At 38.6% G+C, this 21,967-nt stretch overlaps 1 protein-coding gene across 2 annotated transcripts in view; it reads right to left on the reverse strand.

The window, feature by feature from the left end:
* Positions 1 to 587: 587 nt before the first annotated feature.
* LOC140157457 (protein lin-28 homolog) overlaps positions 588 to 21,967 on the reverse strand; it is a 79,061-nt gene continuing 57,681 nt past the window's right edge. For both annotated transcript variants that reach the window (XM_072180659.1, XM_072180660.1), the window contains exons 3-4: positions 5,370 to 5,542; positions 588 to 3,536 (exon numbers count right to left, since the gene is read on the reverse strand). In XM_072180659.1, the coding sequence (XP_072036760.1) occupies positions 3,275 to 3,536; positions 5,370 to 5,542 (435 nt within the window). In that variant the 3' untranslated portion in view covers positions 588 to 3,274. The remainder of the gene's footprint in view (positions 3,537 to 5,369; positions 5,543 to 21,967) is intronic.

The raw sequence follows: 21,967 nt of genomic DNA on the forward strand, positions 1-21,967 counted from the left end.
TGTCAACTAATCACTCTCATGCTCAAGAGCACGTGGCCCTATGCATGGTACAATACGCAGTGTTTGTAGCTGTACACCTCTAGGGATGAGACGGAATCACGGAAACACGAAAAATGTGACTTGTTGTGGCTGCAAATTCGGAAGCCTTGATCGTATGAACGTGCGTTTTGTTTTGACAATAAAATATTAATAAACTTTAAACTTTAAACTTGCGTGTGTGGTATTGAATTACGGGCGAATTACGATCGGATTTGCTCTTTGCTACCAGGAAACCATAGGTAAGTTGTAATTTTAGCTGTATATTTGTAAATCATTTGCTTTAATTTTTAATCTGTTGACATGTAACTTCCCCTAAAATAGCCTCCCTGTGGTTTAAAATGTGCAGAAACTATCTGGCTTGAGGGGCTTCACCTCGACCCCCACCAGGGCTTTGCCCTGGATTCCCACCAGGGGCCCTTGAGCGGGCCCCTGGACCCCACGCCGTGAGGGGCGAGAGCTCCACTCGCTACGCTCGCTCCGCCTTTAGTATTTTATGAAATATTATTTTCCTTCCCAACTTCAGGAGGCAACTGGCATCCCTGATACAGCAAATTACTCTAAATTAATTGGGCAATTCCAGTTGAAATCCATACACCCCCTAAAAGACAGGACCTTATAATCCCCCACACAGGGGGTGTAGATTTCAAATGGAGTCACCCATTCAGGTAACCCCATATGAAATTCACACTCCCTGTGTGAAAGATTAAGATCATGCCTTCCACAGGGGTATCTGGATTTCAACTGGAATACCCCATTATGATAACAGCTTTAAAATTGCTGCATTGATATCCTAAATTGTGACAGTGTCATGTGATCACACAAACTTCTGGTCGTACGGTACAAAATTCAACTTTATTAGCGACATCTGCCGTAGTTGTGTTTTGATCACACATCTATACTCTGATCAGCTCGTAATAGGCGGGACTCATAACATCGTGGATTGATATATATGGCGTACACACAGCTGAGGGAAGCACCTACGTGAACTGCGCGTTGCGTATTGCGTGAATGGTGTGTGCTTTTGTGAATTTACGCGTGCGTAAGTTGGAACTTTATTGACTCGCGCAGTAACAAAAGCCAAATAATTCCCGCCTATTAAGAGCTGATCATAGTATAGGAAATTCCCAGACTCAAGATGCAGATTGCCATAGCGGTGAATCTTGTTCTGTGAAAGAGATATGTATGTTCTCCATACTCTTGGTACAGTATCCTGATACAATAACCCATATGCAACAATTCAAGCTGCGACAAATTGGGCTAATCCAATTGAAATCCATAAACCTTTAAGACATGACCTTAATCCCCCCCACAGGGATTGTAGATTACAAATGAAGTCATCCATTCAGGTCGTCCCATTTGAAATTCATCCTTCCTGTGTGGGAGACTAACATCATATCTTCCAAAGGGGTATATGGATTTCAAATACAATGGCCCAATTACGAAAAATTTTCAAATTTTCAAAAGTATTCAATCTTTCAAATTGCTTTTATAGTTGGAGTGATCAGAGTGATTGACCTTAATGCGATATTACTTGATTATATTTGGTGGTATAGCTTTAGGTCTAGTTTTGATTTGATTCCCTGATTAGAATTGACTAACAAATTACCCCCATTGAGGTAGCTTTCATGTCGAGGTGGCATGGTTCTCCTCTACACTTTCTTAACCCCATGAGAACTACCTGCCGATTGGTCAAAAAGAAGTTTTCATTTTCAATTGGACCAATCAGCAACATTGTTAAAATAATTTCACCACACAAAAAAATTGGGGTGAATTATTTGCAAAGCTCCTTTCTGATTGGTGATTAAAATGAAGATATCATGTAATTGACCGAATCAGAGGGAATGTTAGATCGGCAGGTAGTGCTCAGGGGGTTAAACGTAAAAAAAGTCAACAGTCAAGAGGTTTTGTCAGATGATGTAACTGGAAAACAAAGAGGCATAATGTGTGTTTCCCACATTTTGTACAATTTGGTCTCAAAACTACAGTATTTCTAGATCTTGTTTTTGTAACTTTTTTATACAAACCTGTAAACAAAGCAATTTACAATCATATTTGGCTTTGTCGGAAGTCCGTTGTGTTTTTATACCTGAGGAAAAAGTTTGTGAGCGACGTACACCAAACAAGTGTTTCCAGTCCTGTGTTACATGCCACCAAAATCAAAAGCAGGCAACAGTGTTTCTATATAATATTTTTTTGTGAACTAGCACCACTGACACGCTGTTGTCAGAGACAGATGATTTGGTTCATAAATGGCATTACATAGTACTAAAACAACTTGCTTGATAGAGCGCCCTCACTGGCAGTGTAGGAGCTCGTAAGCTCAATGGTTTGTTTGCTTGCCAAAACCTGGCCTTAATTCTTATGAGTTGGGAACCTGGGTTAGATGTGAGCAGGTAGGAATTGACCTTTAACCTATGACCAGTAATGGTGACCTTTTGATATAAAAAAGATCAATATTTTCTAGATGTGCACTTACTCCTGGATTGAAATCGAAACATACATACAGGTCAAGGGTCAAACTCTTCCCTATTGTAATATGGATACTGTAGTTACCTGTGTCAAAGGTCAAATTTGCAGAGACACTATCAACAAAGTCTCAAATCTAACAGAAAAAAATGGAAAGTTACAAAGAACTTTGACTGGAATTCTGTAATTTTACGAATACGAGCCATCATTTAATTATAGCATTGCATATAATTGATTAATTATAGCAGAATAGATCATTGCAACATTGCTGAATAGCCTGTAGGGCTGACTATCACATTCAAGGTGCTGAATTTGACAGCCTTGTTAATGACTAACAACTTGCAAATTTTGCACCAATTTAATAATTACAAAATTGACCGGAATTAGCACTTGTCTCGATATTATAATGAAATAGTTACAATATTAAATTCTGAGAAAAAAAGACATTTCCAGGTATTAAAATAGATTTTGACCCAGGAAAGTGTTTGCTCTTGCCAAAGGTCAAAAATATTCAAACAATCGTTTATATAAAGAACCCAACCACATCAAATATGCTTTATCCTTCTGTTTTTTGTTCAGGTAATAATAAGATCAAATTTTGTTCAAATCTTGTTCACAAACCAAGTCCCATCCATCACCCTCTGGATTTCACCCAACTCAATTAAAAATTCACAAAGCCAATGTTTTTTTTTGGCTTAAAAAGGTGGCGCTCATTTATTATCTCTTTCATTTTGGCAAACAAACAAATCCGTCTTCACCACCGATTAATCTACGTATGGCCATTCTCCTCTTTAGCATGTTCCTCTTGTTTAGCACCGCCTTTCTCCTCTCCCGAGTCGCTCCCTCCGCCGCCGCTGTTATCCGAGGAATCGCTGTTGCCGTTTTTGGCTGCTTTGGATCCCTGAGTCTCGGGTGGCTGCGGGCAGTCGGCGATAAGATGCTGATCTGACTGACAACGGTGGCATAGTTTAGGTTGCTCCGGTAGAGGGCAGTCTTTGGCATGGTGACCTTGTTTGCCACAATTGTAGCATCTGAAGAATAAACAAAGATTGGACATCATTAGAGAGAAGAACTGACCAGATCACTTTGGCTGAAAAAAAAGCTATGTCTCAAAGTGCACATTCATTTTTCTTAGCGCGTCCATGTCACCTGAAGCGGAAAATTAATTTTGTATTTCCCCCCATTTTTGTTTGTTTATTTTTTTAGTGTTTTGCCATGACGTTCTCAAGTCAAGTCAAGTCAAGTCAAGTTAAACTTTATTAATCCATTTCTGGAAATTACATGCACATGAGATCATAAAAAAACTACATTAAACAAGCATTATACAATATACAAAAAACAGGTAATATAAGCAAAATGAAATTCAAAGGCACTCCCTAGAAATGGCATGAAAACATAAATTAACGACGGTACTTGGAGTTACCGTATTTCATCAAATAGTCGCCCCTCTCAAATAAACGCCCCACCACTTTTTTTCAAACAAGATGTTTAAAAATGCCGATATTTCCATGCTATCTTGTGTAGTAAGCTTACCAAGCTTCGCCCACATGGTCGATAATAAGCGTCAATAATTGGCGAAAATCTGGATTGGAAACCGAAGTGAACCAGAAGTCCGTGTTTGAGTTCATAGTTCGTCAATTTAGCGTGAGTTTTAAGTTTACCTTATGATTTTAACGGGAATTATTGTTCTAAAATTGACCTTGAATAAACGCCCCCCATTGGGAAAATGTAACGCCCCCAGGGGCATTTATTTGACGAAATACGGTATGCAGGCGGCATAGGTCACGCGACACGTGACGTTCGAGGCTGGCGAAAATACAAGGCTGACAGCCCCATTCAAAATACACGGTTAGCATTTATAAATTGAAAAATAACATACGTACAGTGTGGTACATTGTCGTACCACAATAGTTTTAGAGTAAGATAATTTTGCTTTGACACCACATAACAAATTGTTTGTGAAGATTTCATGATTATGTGTTAATCCAATGGCGACGTCAAAAAATGCGATATCGCTTCCACCACCGCCTGGAGTTATGATAAAAAATAGCTTGAGGGACAAATGAGTTCAGATACCTGTCTGTATTTGCACACGGCAGTTGCATACGACCAGTTTTTGAGTTATGATGGTATGACAAGCGATGGCGGAGTGAATGTTGGGGATCCTCTATCACATCGGTGAGATTCTTCAACAAAAGATCAGTGTACACTGTCTGGAAATCCTGTCGTAGTGAGCCGATGATTGTACCTACTTCTATAATTACCCTTTCCACCCTCTGTCTGTCCCCTATGGTAATATTCCCTCTCCAACAATATCGCCAAACACTTGCAATATTGAGACATATTTTGAAGAAAATTTACTTGATTTGATATTCGCATTGTTTAGGCCAAGTAAAATAAATAACATGTATATATAATAACATCTGACTCATTAGCTCAGTTGGTAGAGCATTGGTCCGGTGATCCGAAGGTTCCAGGTTCAAATCCTGGATTGTCATTTATGTATGTGGAGACGTGTGTTAAAAACCTTTCTCAAATTCTCATAACATGTATATCGTCTCTGCCCTTGTTTAAATTTGCTCCCTTATTTTGTTTCTAAAATTGTTGAAAATACATGTTAAGAAGTTCTTGGTTATCATTTATAAACACATTGCAAACACTTTCTTTAAGCTAGGGGCATGGCTTTGTGGAAATAACAAAAATAGTTGGGGCCTCCCCGTTTTGATGATGTGTTGACAAAGCCTTTACAATTGCAATTTTATACAGAAATGAATAGTAAATAATTCTGACCGACCGACCTACTTTGCAAAACCGTCCCATCCACCCACAGAACCATGTATTTTGTTGTTGTTGCCTAAACCTACTTGTTCGTTCTTCTTCTAAATTTTGGCTTTGGTCTTCGCTTGCTGCCTTTACAGTGTGTCCCGCTTGGTCCACCTACAAATGTAGCTTCTCGTCCTTTCTCCGAGACTTGAAACTGGAATTCTACCTCTTCATTTTCGTCTAGACTTCGAAAACCGGGCATGTCAATCACCGTCTGCAAAGAAATAAATAAGATAAAAAGAAACAAATTTAATGTATTGGTTTTATTAAAAATATAAAGTAACATTCAATTTGAGTCAAAGAAGGGAACAATTTGGCTATTCCATCTCAAATGCACACTACCCCTGAGGAATATTTTAGAAATATCTTCCACAGGGGGAGTATGAATTTCAAATGGAATGAACACCATAGGCAGCTCCATATGAATTTCATACACCCTCTGAGAAATATTCAAGCTGAATCTTCCACAGAGGGAGGGGGGTCAAATAAGAGTTAGTTAATATGCTAATACTCCCCTTGTGAATGATATTTCCAAAATTTGCCACAGGGGGAGTGCAGACTTTAAATGGATCAGCATATTTCGACTTGTCATAAGCCACCGAGGGAGGGTGCACTCAGAAAAATCTGGTGTCTGCCCTGGTTTGAGATTAAATACTTTTACATGAGTTCTGTAATTCTGTTGCTTTTTCATGACAAAATCTCCAAATTCTCGAGTTAAACTAAAGAAGATGATCTTTTCATCATCTCTATTTAAACCCCCTGGACACTACTGGTCATCTAACAGCATTTCAGATTTGTTGATAACTTGAAATGCTCATTTCAATTGCCAATTATGACTAGGCTTAATTATTAAACTATTTATGGTCAAAATTGCATTTGGAGATGATCTTATTAATACCCTCCTTGATTGGTTCAAAATTGGACACAATGTTCATTTTGGCCAATCGGCAGGCAGATCTCATGGGGTTGACCAATGAACTACAACTAATAATAAGTATTGTCAAAAACGATGCAACTTAACCACTACAGTATCTTGTTTACTGCCTAAATCATATCTGCAACATTTCCGTTCACATTATGAGTGGCAAACAGGTCCACAACTCGGTGACATACTTTCATGTCGCCCGGCCTAGCCGCGCCAACCCCCTGACTGCTGCCAACTAGCGAGCATGTTAGCGAGCACCCAGTATTTACAACACTCGACAGAATCGCCAAACACACACATGAATTATTATCACGCTCCAAAAAACGATTTACAATATAGATAAATGTAAACAAAAGGTGTACAAATCCAAACAAATAAGAGCAAAGGTTGTTAAGATCACTGAACTATATAAAGCTTATTAGCGCAAATTGTGCTGAGATAGTTTAACCCTGTTATAGGTTAGCAGTGTGAGCATTACTACACGTGAGAAAAAAACCTCGGAACATACTACTACATTCATGTATCAAGAGATCATTCAGGCACGCTTTCGCTCACACACCATATGAACTCATGTAACAATGTCAACAACCAGGTAGTCTGTGGAAAAAATTTTTAACAGCAATTATCTCTCTCGAAATTCGACAGTGCCATTATAGTTGTGTTCATAAACTTTACATTTAACGAGACCGGATATACCGTTTTGAAAAGGTACCAAATGCTGAAAGTCAAATTTTAAGAATTGAACTTGTTCACAATGTATCGCAAAGTTATAATGCATGCGAAAATTAAAGTTCTCCAGTGTCACTGTCCTATTAGGTTGGACCTGCTGGAAGTTTCTTGAACTTCTTGACATCATGAACTTCATGTGCATACTTATTAAATGTTCTGCGTAATTATATGCAGCAATGTGTAGTTAATGAAAGTTGACTTCCTGAGGCCAGGTATGGTGTTGGTTTGCTAGTGTTATGATAAGAGTCCACTTCCTAAGGCTAAAATCACTTAAAATTCAACTTTATTTTGGACAAGTTTTCAGATATTTGGCGTAAAAATATTTGGACCCTACCACCCCCCAACCCGAAAAAAAAAAAACCCTCTAATAATGCCATCAACATGGCAAACATCAGTAGCCTGAAGTTAGTGTTCCTGGTGAATTCCACACACCCCAATAGGTGCCTGAACTACAGTAAGCCAAAAAATTAAGGTACCAGTTAAGTTCACCCCTGTATATCCTAAATAAAGTAAAATGTGTCAAAATTTAAAAAAAGCAGCCAATACCTGTACTCTTTAGCTCTGATTTAAGACCTCATTTGTTGAAATTGGTTGAGAATTAAAGAAACGGTAGTCTAAAACCTAACAAAGAAACAAAATCAAAAGTTGCACTTTTGTGTTCTAATCAATGAATGCGCGACGCTAATTTTAACGTGTTAATCAATGGAAGCACGGCGCTGGTTCTCTTGTTTGTGAACACATTGTGTGCAAAACAATGCGGCACGCAATGGAGCAAACTGCAACTTTTACATTGGCATCTTCCTTGGGTTTTTGGATCGTCATATCTTTATTTCTTGAACAATTTCAACAAATGAGGTCTTAAATTCTAGCTAAAAGATGCAGCTATTGGCTGCTGGTTCCAATTATGACATATCTGTCCTTGTTTAGGATATACAAGGGTGAACATAACTGGTACCTTAATGTTTTGGCTTACTGTAGATCTAGTTCCTCAAGGGGGGGTGCGTGCGAAGCGGCCAGCGAGGCGCGCCGAGTGTGGATTTTGCAATGTCAGAGAGGGGTTGTCATGGTCCCATAATACTGATATACTAGGCACTGAACAAGTGCTAATACATTATAGCCTACACACTTTCTAAAATCAATGACTGAAAAAAGGAACAAACCCGTTTCAGAAAATAAGTAACTAACATTATTGTTATTGTTACTTTTACCATTTTGAAACATTATGGTTGATTGGATCACATGGGGTGGAAGAAAACCTGTTCACATTTTCGGCATTTCTCTCCAGTCATGGACATCAAAAGTTTGCTGGACTCCGGGGGGGGGGGGGGTACTCAGTACAAATGACCATACGGGGACGTGCCGCAAATATGGGTAGCATTTTCGGCCTTTTGGTATATCAATGACCCCTTTTTCAAAGCCTATTTTGGTATATGAATGGATCCTTTTTTTTTTCAAAATGTTCTCAATTTTTTCGGAAAATAGCCCAATAGCCAAATTTTTCCCAAAATTGTTGGAAAATTTGTAAAAACTAAGACAATTTTGACTTTTGGTATATCAATGGGTCCAAATATCTTGAAAAATTGGTATATTTATGGGTCCACTTTCAAATTCTCAGCGGCACGTCCCTACCAAAACCAAACTTGAGCCCCGAGGCTGGACAAAGAATAATTTAAACTGACATATTTGTCTTTAGCGGGACCAATAGAATTCATGCACAAATAATCGTTCTGTGTAATTTGTAAATGTTCTAGCGTTCAAAATGACCTGGAATGGGAATATTTTGAAATTGTGTCATTAACATAGGGCGGTGTAAAAATAATTCTGCTGTCCCCACCCACTTCATTTTTCAGAGATTCTGGAACTTTTTTTTCCCTTCTTTATTTCGGGCAACTTTTTTCGAACAAATGTTTTATAAGTTAACATGATGTTGGCAATAGATTGCTCCTGTCCAATATACATTTTAAAGCAGGTTTGGTTTAGATCACACCCTTGGAACCAATAAAAATAATTTCAGGAGACGAAGCTAACTTCATTAATTACATTATAAAACTCCCTAAAATCTAACTAGGAAAAACCACTGCGCATGCATGATGCAATCAGTCATGATACCCACAGAATCACTAGCCCCGCCCATGGTTACTGGTCGGTGATTTTGTGTTTGGCAAGCAAGAGGTCCAAGGTTCGAACCCAGGGGCACTGAGGGGAGGGGGTAAAGGGGAGGGTGGTACTGATGGTATTATCAAATTTGGTTTGGGTAGGGATGTACCACTGAGAATTTGAAAGTGGACCCATCCACTAACCAATTTTTCAAGAAATTTTGACCCATCACATAGGGCCTATATGAATGAATACAAGCCTCGAAATAAGCAGATCTGGACCAGTAGCCACACATTTGGAAAAAGTGGCTCCTGGTCCTGTAATTATCAAGTGAACCAGGAGCCATTTTGAAAGAGCTAAGAGTCATTTAAATGTTAATTGTACACATTAAATACAAAATCCGCTTTAACTACCAGGCTCTATTCTTTAAAAATGTAGAGCCTGGTTCACATGATTTTGGTGTGGACCAGGAGCCAAAATGTTATGACCATTGGGTAAATGGCTCCTGGGTGCCTGCTTATTTCGAGGCTTGAATGAATATTGCCAAAATTTTCGACAAATTTAAGCAAAAGTTGCGCAAAATTGGGGGTTTTTTTCGGGGAAATGAGAACATTGTGAAAAAAATATAACCCATCCATATACCAATATTGGCCTACAAAAAAGGGTCATTGATATCCCAAATGGCCAAAAATGAGACCCAGTTTGTGGCACATCCCAGTATGGTCATTTGTAATGAGTACTCATCCCTCCATCCAAATCAAAATGCTGCAGAAAGTACAATTATCTTTTTTGTTCATTAGACCGAAGGGTACCATGGCAGAGACTTGCCTAAAGTCTACCATCCACTCAGTCATTGACAAGGCATGGTTTAGTATACTGGTACCTGGTTCAAGGCATGGGGAGTTAACTAAGGATCACATGACCTCATGACCCCAAACTATGCTACATATTTTAACAAGGTTGCCAGTTCATTCTTGACTTTGACCTCGACATCTTGTTAGAAGGGGTTAGCCAACCTTTTTGGAAATGAGAGGCCCCCAGCACTCAAACCCAATGCATCACTACCATCAAAATAAAATTAATGTTAGGGGGGGTTACACCTAGATAAATTTGGGCAAAAGTGTAGGGTTTTCACACAACCTTTACAAATACTGACCTACTTTATATGAAAATACCAACCTAAAGGCAACAAAAAAAAACCAAGGGCCTGACCGACCCAGATTTTCTGTTTTTGATATTTTTATTTTTTATTTCTTGTATGCATGTAAAATCAGCCGTTTTTTGGCAAACTTGAGTTTGATCACAATATCTGTGGTTTGATTGAAATTGTTGTATGCATATAAAACCAGCTGCTTTGTGCAAAAACATGTGCACAATGACGGGAAAAAAAGCTTAAAATTTGGGGTGAAATTGAAAGTATCACAAACATCATAAACTACCAGTTCATTTCCAAGTTCAAATCCAATATGGCGTCACCCATGGAACAGGATTATTATCATGATTTAGTAAGGCCAAGTAAAAAATAAAACATGTTTCACGTCCGGGTTTTCAAAAAAAGAGAAGGAGGGGCTTTTTATTTTCTATTTTTATCGCAAAAATTGGTGTAAATACCCATACTTAGAGCTGTTTTAGCGTATACAATAATGCCTGGAAGAAGGAGGAGGCCCTTTTTTATTTGTTGTTCTGAGAGTTACACCCCTCTTATAATCACAAAACCTTCCTAAAATGTTTCTTGTATCTTAACAAGGTTATAGAAAGCATTCCAACTTCCTAGACATATTTTTTGAAAAGTTATAAATGAATTTCAAAAAATAAAAATATATTTGAGGAAACCTCAAAAAAGGAAGCGGGAGGGGACGTGAAACATGTTTATTTTTTTATTTTGCCTAATCATGATGCCCAAAACTGACATGACCGATGCAAGTTATAAGCTTACTCACACAATATGGTATGGAAATTCATGCATTTCAGTAACTTTTTCACTAAATATTTGTGGGGAGGGGAGAATTTATTAGAATAGCCCTTTGTCCTCATTATCACCCCCGATGTTGATTTTTTTATACCTGGCAAAAAATGCATCAATCTGTTTAAGTGCCCACTTTCAAAATAAAGGAGGTAAATATTTGCCGAATCACAGCAAAATCAGAGTACACTTGGGTCCTGATAGGACCAGGATCAACACAAAACAAATATGCAAAACATGCCAGGCTACAAACCCTAATTAACATGCTGACCTGCATGTATATGATAGAAAAGAAAGGAACAAAATTGAGGATAAAAATTGAGGAAAAAAAGGGCACTCCCTAAATATTATGTGAACAATTTTACTATCAGACTATTGGTCACACACACTCGCAAACATGCCTCTAACCTGTTATTACTTAACTAGGATAAAGCATACTATAACCGATATACGAGACTTGAATCTAAACTACGGGGCATACGTACATACGTCTGCTGCATTGCGCAACCAAGATGAAAATATATTTCGTACATCTTACCGATGCGGTCAAAAGATGGACAAATTGATGAGGTCACCAATGAGACGGGACGTATGTGGCACGACCCGATTTCCTGTTGCTAAGTGTTTCTATAGGTTCTTCTTTTATTTCATTATTTATTCAAAAGAGAATTCACAGATCTTTGAATAAATGCCCGCTCTAATTACTAAATCCTCGTTAACAACCCACCATTTATTGTATCCCAATTTATAATTTTGCAACAAGTATCTGATTTGATATATCTTATGCTTTAATCACGCTCTGATATAATTTTGAACCGATTTGAAGTAAAATGGCTAAAATTGAACCACTCTTGATAAAAAATATAGGTTGCTGTAGTATTGTTTCTAGCAGACTAGCACCAGTTCTCCACTGTATGGCCTGCATCACACTCGCACAGCTCACTTCTGGCCATGGCCAGTTCCCCGCATAATTACCGTGTCCCTATACAATCAGGCTTTGCATGCATGCACGAGTCGTGTGTACGGATGCAGTGTTGGTGAACTAGGGCCTTACGTGACGGCAAGGAAAGGTGACCGGTTTAAGCTCAAGAAGGGCGACAATTGATGCATTTTGGTGTCCTCTTTCAAATCGCAGAATTAATGCGGCAGGATGGCAAATGCTGCACACATTTCAATGATGTCCCAACCTTTATAGAAATGTAATAATAAACAGTAAACTGAAATGGGCTCTTCCAGTTAAAATCCATACACCTGGAAGACATGGGCTTGATCTCCCACACAGGGGGTGTAAATTTCAAATGGAGTCCCTCATTCAGGTATAAACCCCATTTTGAAATTCACACTCCCTGTGTGGAAGATTAACGTCATGTCTTCATTTCAACTGATATAGCCCATATAAACCACTAACATAATTTAATATTGAATTTAATATGTGACTGATACTTCAAAATGTCTAACAATTTTTACTGGATGAAATCAGCAACTACTCTAAAAAAGAAAAAGCAAAAAAAACAACAACAACCACACAGTGATTTATAGTGCGCTGCGCACAGACACAACGGTCAGATGTTGATCCACAAGCCGCAGCACACTTTACAGTCATTGTCATCAACAGACGTTGATCCACAAGCCTTCACTAAATCACCTGACTTTGCTAGTACGCATCAATTAGCCCTTGTTCAGGGGGGGGGGGGCACATCAAAAAATTTTGGTGGGTATGCTCACCCAGAATTTTGAGGTGGTGGGTCTTAATGGGAGCAGATGGCTTACCGGTAAAAGGAGGTCTTTTGGAGCTGCGAACCGGGCTGCGAACAAGTAAAATGGGAACTTTTGGAGCTGCGAACAGTCAAAATCAAGGATCTTTCTTGGCTTTTTGGTTGAAAATTGCCTAAATAAAACCAGAAATATGAGGAATGAGCAATTTTTGGGTCTTTTAGGTATTTCAAAATTTGAAAGATTTTTGGGTATTTCAAAATTAAGGGTCTTTCGGAGCTCTATTTTGGTCAAATATAGGGGGTCTTACGGAACTGCGAAATCCAAAAAGGGGGGTCTTTCCAGGGAAGCATACCAGTATGGCCATTTGTGTTAAGTGCCCCCGGTCTCAAATATATTACTTTCTAGTTTATAGAGTACTATAATATGAACATTATCCAATTTAACCTGTACTAAGGGGGAGGTTCTCAGTGCAAACAGCTTCACAGTAGGGTTAGTGGTGACCTGCTGAGTCCAGGGGTCTAATTCCAAATTGGCTAATAAAGGGGTCCAGGCATCTAATTCTACACAGATGTACAAAATTAAGGGGTCCAAATCACAGGGACCTGCCAAATCAAGGAGTCCTGGCGTAGAAGTGATGATGTAACAGGATTAAATACCATATAGCACTAGGTTAAAACAATTTTTGAATATATCACCCTGCACTACAAGCAGGTTGCACTCATCTATGCCTGCAAGATTGAATACAATACCGCTCTTTTCAAAGATACTTATCTTACAGGTGCGATTTATGAGCATGATATGGTTCAATGCAGAGGTACTGCGTGAACGTACTAGTGCAGTGTGTTATATTCTTAAATTAATTGTTTTAACCTATTGCTATATGGTAGTTAATCTGGTAGTAACATCACTTCTACAGCAAATTTATAGGTCCCACTTTTGCCAATGTTTTCAAAGGAACTGCTTGCAAAATGCCAAATAAATTATCTCGATTTCTTTTACCAGCTTACATAATGTGAATGCTTGGCCGGAACTAAAGAAATTACATTTCTCGTGGTTGAAAAAGATCCCGGAAACACTGGAATTGGCAGCTGATGTTTACATCGACCAGAAGTGAATGCTTGGTGCTAGTAGGAGTGAGCTAGGTGTGCACACACGATTTGGAGCATGGAAAATATTTGTGGCATTTTTATCAATGTTAGCCTAAGTTTTCGCATAAGTTTACGCTGGGTGTAACTCAAAATGTGAATGCTACTAATAATATTTTAGACAATACTTCCGTCCCATACATTGTAAATCATGAATGTAGCACTAAATCACTTGCACTGAATATAATACCAAGGATTCTCGAGTACTAATATACTATAGGATAAGCCACTCGTTTGCGCAAATGAAGTCAGTCATTCAGCCTATGCGCGATAATGCATGTGATGGCATAGTACCCCTGTACGTGTATGAGTGTATAACCTGTGGAAGAGATGATGCAATGTTTACGTCATCGTTTCCAAAAAAATTAAATGGCGAAAAACGGCGAACATTTGGTCGAATCTTTCTATTACTATCATATCGTGAAAAACCAAATAGCTGAGGAGTTAGCTCAATATGCTAGGAAAATATTCTGTTCGAGGACCCCATGACGAGACTGGCTAAATAAGCTGTATTTTTGCTGGAAGGGGTCCGAAAAATTGGCAGTCGATGCGCGCCATCTTGGACAAATTTAGGGTACCAAACTACCCAAAACGGTCAATCAACATTCCGATGGTACCAAACTCCCTAGCAACCGTCAATCAAACTGCCGAAGTGACTTCAATTTTTGTACAGGGATTGAATACGAGTGTCACGGCCCTGATAATACACTACACTACTATACTACACTTATATAATAAGCTAGCCACCTGCCAGAAAGAGGAGCTTTTACATAACAAGTTCAAAAGTACTTGTCATGGTTTTACATAACAAGTTCAAATAAATGTTACACTAGATATAAAGGGCTCAAATTTAAGGGAAATTCCCCATCAGTGTTATGATTGATATGTTTACCAAGCCTGTGTCTTTCTAGCACCATCACTTTGTTGATATAAATGTCATTGAACCCTCCAGCAATCTATTCTTATCTTTGACCTTATGACCCTATGACCTTCACAAGGTCATCAAATATGGGTTGGGTATGATTTTAATAGATGTAAACAACACCGTTTTGTTTACCTGATTGGTTTCCACAGCGAACTTTATCCTAAACATGGCTATCAAAGGAAGAACATGATACACATGCTCACATCAAAATGCGCAGTTCATAACTTGACACCATTGTTGCTGGACTTTGCCATTTGAGATGAGACTGTAACAATCAACATGTGATAAAACATGTGACTTTAGATTAGATTTAATGAATTATTCTAAACGGTTGATGACGTCAATGCAAAACGCAAACAAAATATTGGAATAAACAACAAGGATGTGTTTACATCACAGCCCAATTTAGGTGAAATGTATCGAGCATCTAGTATGATTGCTATCAATGAGGTTTTCGCGTTGTCATTCATTCATTCATTCACTCATTTATTTATCAATTCTCACCTGGACAGATCGATCACTAGATATCATGCCTGTACACAGTTCGTAACCCCAATAGGCTTCCACATGTACAGAATGACCTTTGGGTTTTTTACAACTTGAGGTCAACTTTTGAGCTATGGTGTTGAATATAGGTTATTGGACATTGTCATCGGAGATTATATTATTTTGGCTCATAGTGGATCTCCATGATCTGTGTCATCAATTTATGCATAGGGTATGTACCACAAACAAATTATGAGCAAAGGAATCATAACAAATGCCAAGAGGTCTAAAATTTTTGAGCAGTCAAGCAAGTGTCTTAGTTATGGGGGACATAATTATGTGGCATTCCCCTTCCCCAACATAGGCTTTTCCCTCCTTCCACACATGGATTTTTCTCCAACCATACAAAACTTTAAAATTCCACTATGTTAGACCAAAATTGAATATTTTCACATTTTACCCCAATATGGAAAGCAGTGCTTCCTTCCACACTGATAAATAGCTAGTATAAAGCTCCATCTTTAATAAAGATGTCATAAATAAAATAATATAGAGGATGTCCTCTGTATATTATGTCAATGTCCTTTTTTATAGAGGACATTGACACTTGATTTGTAACATCTTTGGTTGTCAATATGAATATAACAGGGGCAATAACATCCCAAATGTAGGGCTTTGACATGTAATACCTGCCACTGTTTATTTTCACAGTGTTTCTGTATGTATACAAGTTATGTAATGGCACTCAGATGAACTTGGCATTGAATGAGAATTATTATATTATGTTCTTTGGTGCATATCAGGGCCATAGTTCGATAGACTTTATGGTTCTATGTCAGGCATGGTTTAGGCAAGCAAAAGCAATCACTTGTAAAGCTCTCCTAACCATCCTCACAAGAAGATCGTAGTTGTAGTGTTGCAATGAGGCCAAAAAAAATTGTTGTATTGCCTTCAAGTGGGAAAAATGGGAAAGTTGGGTCGGTCGGTCAGATTTTTTTTTTTTTTTAACTTTCAGTTTTTAAATATCCCCTCAAATATTAAACAATGCTTCTTCAATTAGGGGACATCTGTCAAAATTTGACTTCTGGAATTTGTTAAACATGTTTGTAGATGTAGATGCAGATGTAGATGTAGATAGTTCAATAACCTCAATTTTACAATCATAGTGCAAATTTGACCTAAGTTTCAGAGTATGAGTTTTTGTACCCAAATTTTCAAAGATCATTCAATGAATGTGCAAATGTATTGGGGTTAAAGAACTGTGCCTTGATAGATGAACATGTTGTGGATCCTAGAGAAGCATCTTCAGAAGAGTGATTTATAGCTGCCTCCTGCAGTTTTCAAACAGCAAGTCATGAAAGGGGGAGACTGCAAGTGCCTACCTACAAACCTTTAAGGGGGTACTGCACCCCTGGCCAATTTTGTGCCTATTTTTGCATTTTTCTCAAAAATTATAGCGCATTGGTGACATTAACTGACAAGTAAGATATGTATATTATAGGGGCAAGGACTACAAAATTCAGCAACTCAAGTCAAGTAGTTATTGATTTATTGATCAAATATTGGTTTTCCCTCATTTTTGACTGTAACTCCACAACTGTTGTCTGTGCTGAAATAAACATTTCTAGTGCAGTAGTTGTAGTCCTTGCCCTTATAAATATACATATCTTACTTGTCACCAATGAGCTATAATTTTTGAGAAATATGCAAAAATAGGCACAAAATTGGGCTGGGGTGTACCAGTACCCCCTTATCTAGGGGTGGCTGGGAAATGCACCCAGGAGATTGATTGAGTGGTCAACATGTGCCCATCAGCCCAAAATATGCTGATTTCTCATGTTTTTATTTTAGCATAAACCTGGGGGACTTGAGCCTTCAATTCAAAGCTGCCCCTTCCCCAAGGGAGACATTCATGGGGTGCCTTTTAAATAAAACACCCTAAAAACACATGATAAAGGTGTAGGAAAACAGTATGGAAACTATTATTAATTTCATTTGGTACAATTCTTTCCATATATATTCTGGCTTGAGCATTTTGTTTGAAACTCACAGTTCCCATCAGCACCAAAGCATGTCTCCGTAGGGAGCAACTGATTAAACAAACAAACAAATGGAGGAAGTTACTTACATAATTATTCTCAGGGATTTCACCACTTCAGTTTTAGTTTCATATTTTGCATGTAGTAGTTTGGCATAGCAAAATTTCCCAGGGCCTTGAAATATTTGTGTTCTGCTCAGTTAGGCAACACTGCTATTTGACCATGACCTAGATCCAGAACAGGAAGCTACTAGTTCCCAGTATTCCAGGGCTATAAATATAATCTGTCTTGTTACCTCCTCAGATTCAGGCATAAAAAAACATGGGTCTTTGCACTTAAATTCATTTGGTGAATCATTTCATATCTAGATCGTGAAACATTGGTGTAGCTTTTGCACCTGTAGGATAGACTTACTCCTAATACTCTCTAACAATAAATGGCCCCATGTGGACTCCTTAAAATAAGGGCAGGCCCACATCCAACGGGGGTGCAGGGGCAGGTAACTAGGCAAGGTTGGTACCACCCAAAAAAAAATGGCAATTCGAAAAAAAAAGTCTCTTTTTTGTATGCAGAAACATTGAAAATCAGCCCTTTTTTGAAGGAAAAATTCACAAAAAGGTCCACTTTTTTTGGGTAAAAATGTTGAAATCGGTCCTCTTTTGAAGGAAAAAATTCACACAAAAATCCACTTTTTTAGCCCCTGCACACCCTGACACCCAATTAAATAATGGCTACAGGCCTTAAGGTATACAGAAATGTTCTAAGCCCCCTCCCAAATTTAAATTTGTACTGCCCCCGCCTCCTATCAAGCAGCATCCATGTAGCTCAAACTGGTGACTAGGGCATGCACAAACCCTCAGATCACCAAACTGATCACCACAGATCCTGAGACCAACATTCCCCTCTGAAGCGAAATATTTAGTGACCAAAGTATGTTAAATATGTTGGCATGTTGTCTCTGCAGGCCTAATACAGAGCACATTCATATGGGTCATTATGAGGTCTTGGAGACCTTAAAGCTATGTCCAATGGACATGTTCAGCTCCGGTCAAAGGACTTTTTCATGTCATATCTTTCAGGTTGCACTATTTGCCCTATGCCCAATGGCAGAGCAGAGGATGAGATACCAACAGTCACATGATTGCAGAACATTCAAGCGCTGACAGCACAAATGACCCTACCGGGATGTGTCGCAAACATCGGACTAAGGCTATTGACAATAGCCTGGTGACTGATCTCTGTAGATGTCAGTGAGCATGGTATACGTCATGACGTCATCTGCTTTTAGACTGCATCCACCAGTGGCCTACGTTGCGCTATAGTTCGGCACGTATAAAATCAGAATTTTTGTCAGTTTTTGAGCTCAATACGCACGGTTCTTTCTCAATACGCACAGTTCTTTCTCAATACGCAAGCTAACGTCTATCATATTCTTTCAACACATATATATTCAAGTGCAAGCCTGGAAATCGGCTTCTTTAGAATAAAAAAATTACGGGAGATATTCATCATTTTCTAATGTACCCGGTATCCAAAGATTTATCATCTGAATATCAAATCGTGCATAGCACATACATGTGTATCGATCCCGGGTATTGATTTTAGTGTCTCTGCTGTACAATGTAATTATTTACCAAGCGATGTCGGTGTGCATGGGTCGATAGTCTTGAAATATAAGCATATTTTGTGCTCTGTTAATGTACATTTTGTCACTATCTACACATGTTGCACTAGATAGGAAATCAGTACAGGAAATTAAAATGGAAGAAATGCATTATGGGAAGTGTAAGATATCTCCTCTGCTATAGCGCAATGCACATGGAAATGAAGGGACATCCAGGCCTGTTAATTAGCCCGATTGGGTGACTTTTGAAGATTTCTCCTGTAACTTTTTTTTTAAAAACATTTCCCATCCTATAGAAACCAATGGTTAAGAAACAAAAGTGGGTGACTTTTAAACATTGTCTCCCACGACTTTCCATAGTTTCCTCTCCAATTAACCAATGGTTACGAGTAAAATTGGGTGACTTTTCGATGGCTTGGCCCGCGATTTGGGCTGATATTTTCTGGCAACCCTGTTAATGACTTGCTAATCACGGGATGCATGAACCATAGACAATGCCTGCATCACTATGGACCACAATGGCCTCATCCCCATAGCAAAGTTCAATAACCTCAATTAAACAATCATAGTGCAAATTTGATCTCAAGTTACAGAGTATGAGTTTTCGTACCCAAATTTTCAAAGGTCATTCAATGAATGTACAAATGTATTGGGTTTAGGAACTGTGCCTTGATGGATTAGCATGTTGTGGATCCTAGTGCATGCTGCACATGATTTCAGGTAATAAACTTGAAATGGAAACCAGCTGAATGGAGTCTTCAGGGGCCATAGATGGGAAGATGATACTCCCCACTGCAGATGATGACACCAATGTGGTCATCTTCGACTTCTAAGCTTAACTCTTTTTGCACTGCATGCATTAGTACAGCAGGATTTTTTGTTTTTTGTTAGAATTATGTGCATTATTTAACCATTCTAAAAACTCCTTTTTATTGAACAATCTTGAAAATACAGAAAAAATTCATAAAATGAAAACTGAAAATGTAATATTTCACAGAAGCTGATTCTGAAAATTATTTATATTTGAAAAGCTAGCTACACTGTACATTGTATAGGGTCACCTTTCACTGGGTTAAGTCCATGGAAAAATTCAATACTCTATCATGTCAATTAAAATTACATAAATAATTTGTTGTCATGACCATTTTTAAATCAGAGGATCATTTATACCATGATTTACACATTCATTGGGTAGCTGCAAATACTGCCAACCAAAATGGTGGATTTGATAGGTAGGGCTAAAGCAAAAGACTGCCCCCCCCCCCTTCCCAGATGGCTTTTAGGGGGGTAGGGGAAGGCCAGCTTCACAGGCAGAAATTTTGACCACAATAATAATTATTGCCCTGTCAATATTTTTTCCGCTAGCCCATTAAAACAATTTTTAAATTCACTTTGCTAATACTAAGTATGCCAAAATACTCTATCAAATAAAGTCCTTTTTTGAAGCGGACCAATGAAATGATGCACACCATGAATTTTTTAAAAAAAGGTCCGCCAAAACGTCAAATGACCCCTGATATGCTATTAAAAGTACACATACACAAACATCAACTGGAATTCATAGAAGAAATGTTGACCTGTGAGCAGTGGTGTAGCGTGGGTCAACACATTGGGAGGGGCGGGCACCGACCATGATTGGGGGGGTACCAGGTCAGGCACAAGCCGTTTTTTGGCAATTTTCCTATGAGATTTTCTAATTATTGCAATCGATTGCCCCCCCTCGTGCCCTTATGACACTACGTCACTACCTGTGAGTTGACTCTGGGTTGGCATTTACCTACCACCAAATTAATTTGACACATTCTTGGATGATTCAAATCAGGCAAAATGTGTTTCCTTTTTTTTTTTTTTTTTTTTTCAGCACCAATGTGCTGAAATTCCACATAATTTGAAGTTACGGTTTTTGGAATTCCTAAAAATAATACTTAAAAGAATTTGAACAATTTTACATTTAACACAGTTTTAGCCAACTTCAATTCATAAGTTGTGTTCACATTGTCGGACGTACGCCCGGCGGAACTTGGTCCCCGCAAGTTGCTAGGAGTAGCGGTAGGCGCTGCCAGGAGTAGTGGCAGTGTGAACGAGTCGGAGTAGCGAGCTGGATGTAATCTCCGCCAGGCGTAAGTTGCAATGTGAACGCTGCTACTCCTGGCACCCGGTGTAAGTTTGACCTTTTGTTGGTCGCATCTAATACATTACACATTGCGTGGTTGAAAAAGGTTACGGAAACACCAGAAGTTGCAGCCGATGTTTACACCGACCAGAAGTGAATGCTTGGTGGAACTGGTCGGCGTAGTGCTAGGAGTAGGCTAGGTGTGGACACGCGGTAGGAGTAGTGAAAATATTTGTGGAATTTTTATCAATGTAAGCGTAAATTTACGCTGGGTGTAACTCAAAATGTGAACATGACTAAATATGCTCTTTGATCTATCTGTGAAAATTTAGATTTGGGGCAAGAAAATTGTACACTTCTGCCCAAATTGGGTTACTTTTGTCAGTGAACCAGTTTAAACATGTTAAATATATTATTCCTCTTAAAGCCCAGCTTTCATCAACTTTAATAACTACACACCTTGCACACTCCTTAACCTATCCACCTCTTCACCAATCATAAGCCTCAACCTATCCTAAATCCTAGTGTCAAAGGTCATGTAATTTGATTTCTTAACCACCCAGTAACTTCCTTCCTTATTTTGACTGGATCTGCACTTTCTTCCTCTAAACTCCAACAAATCCAGTCACTATGGACCACAATGGCCTCATCCCAATGACATAGTTCAATAACTTCCAATTAAACAATCACAGTGCAAAATTTGACCTCAAGTTGCAGAGTATGAGTTTTTGTACCCACATTTTCAAAGGTCATTCAATGAATGTACAAATGTATTGGGGTTAAAGAACTGTGCCCTGATAGATGAACATGTTGTGGATCCTATAGCGAGTGGGTTACTACAAGATAACACTTCAGTATTGTGCAGCAGTATAGGTTA

This window comes from Amphiura filiformis, chromosome 7 (assembly GCF_039555335.1).
Source record: "Amphiura filiformis chromosome 7, Afil_fr2py, whole genome shotgun sequence".
In the NCBI taxonomy this organism is placed as follows: domain Eukaryota; kingdom Metazoa; phylum Echinodermata; class Ophiuroidea; order Amphilepidida; family Amphiuridae; genus Amphiura; species Amphiura filiformis.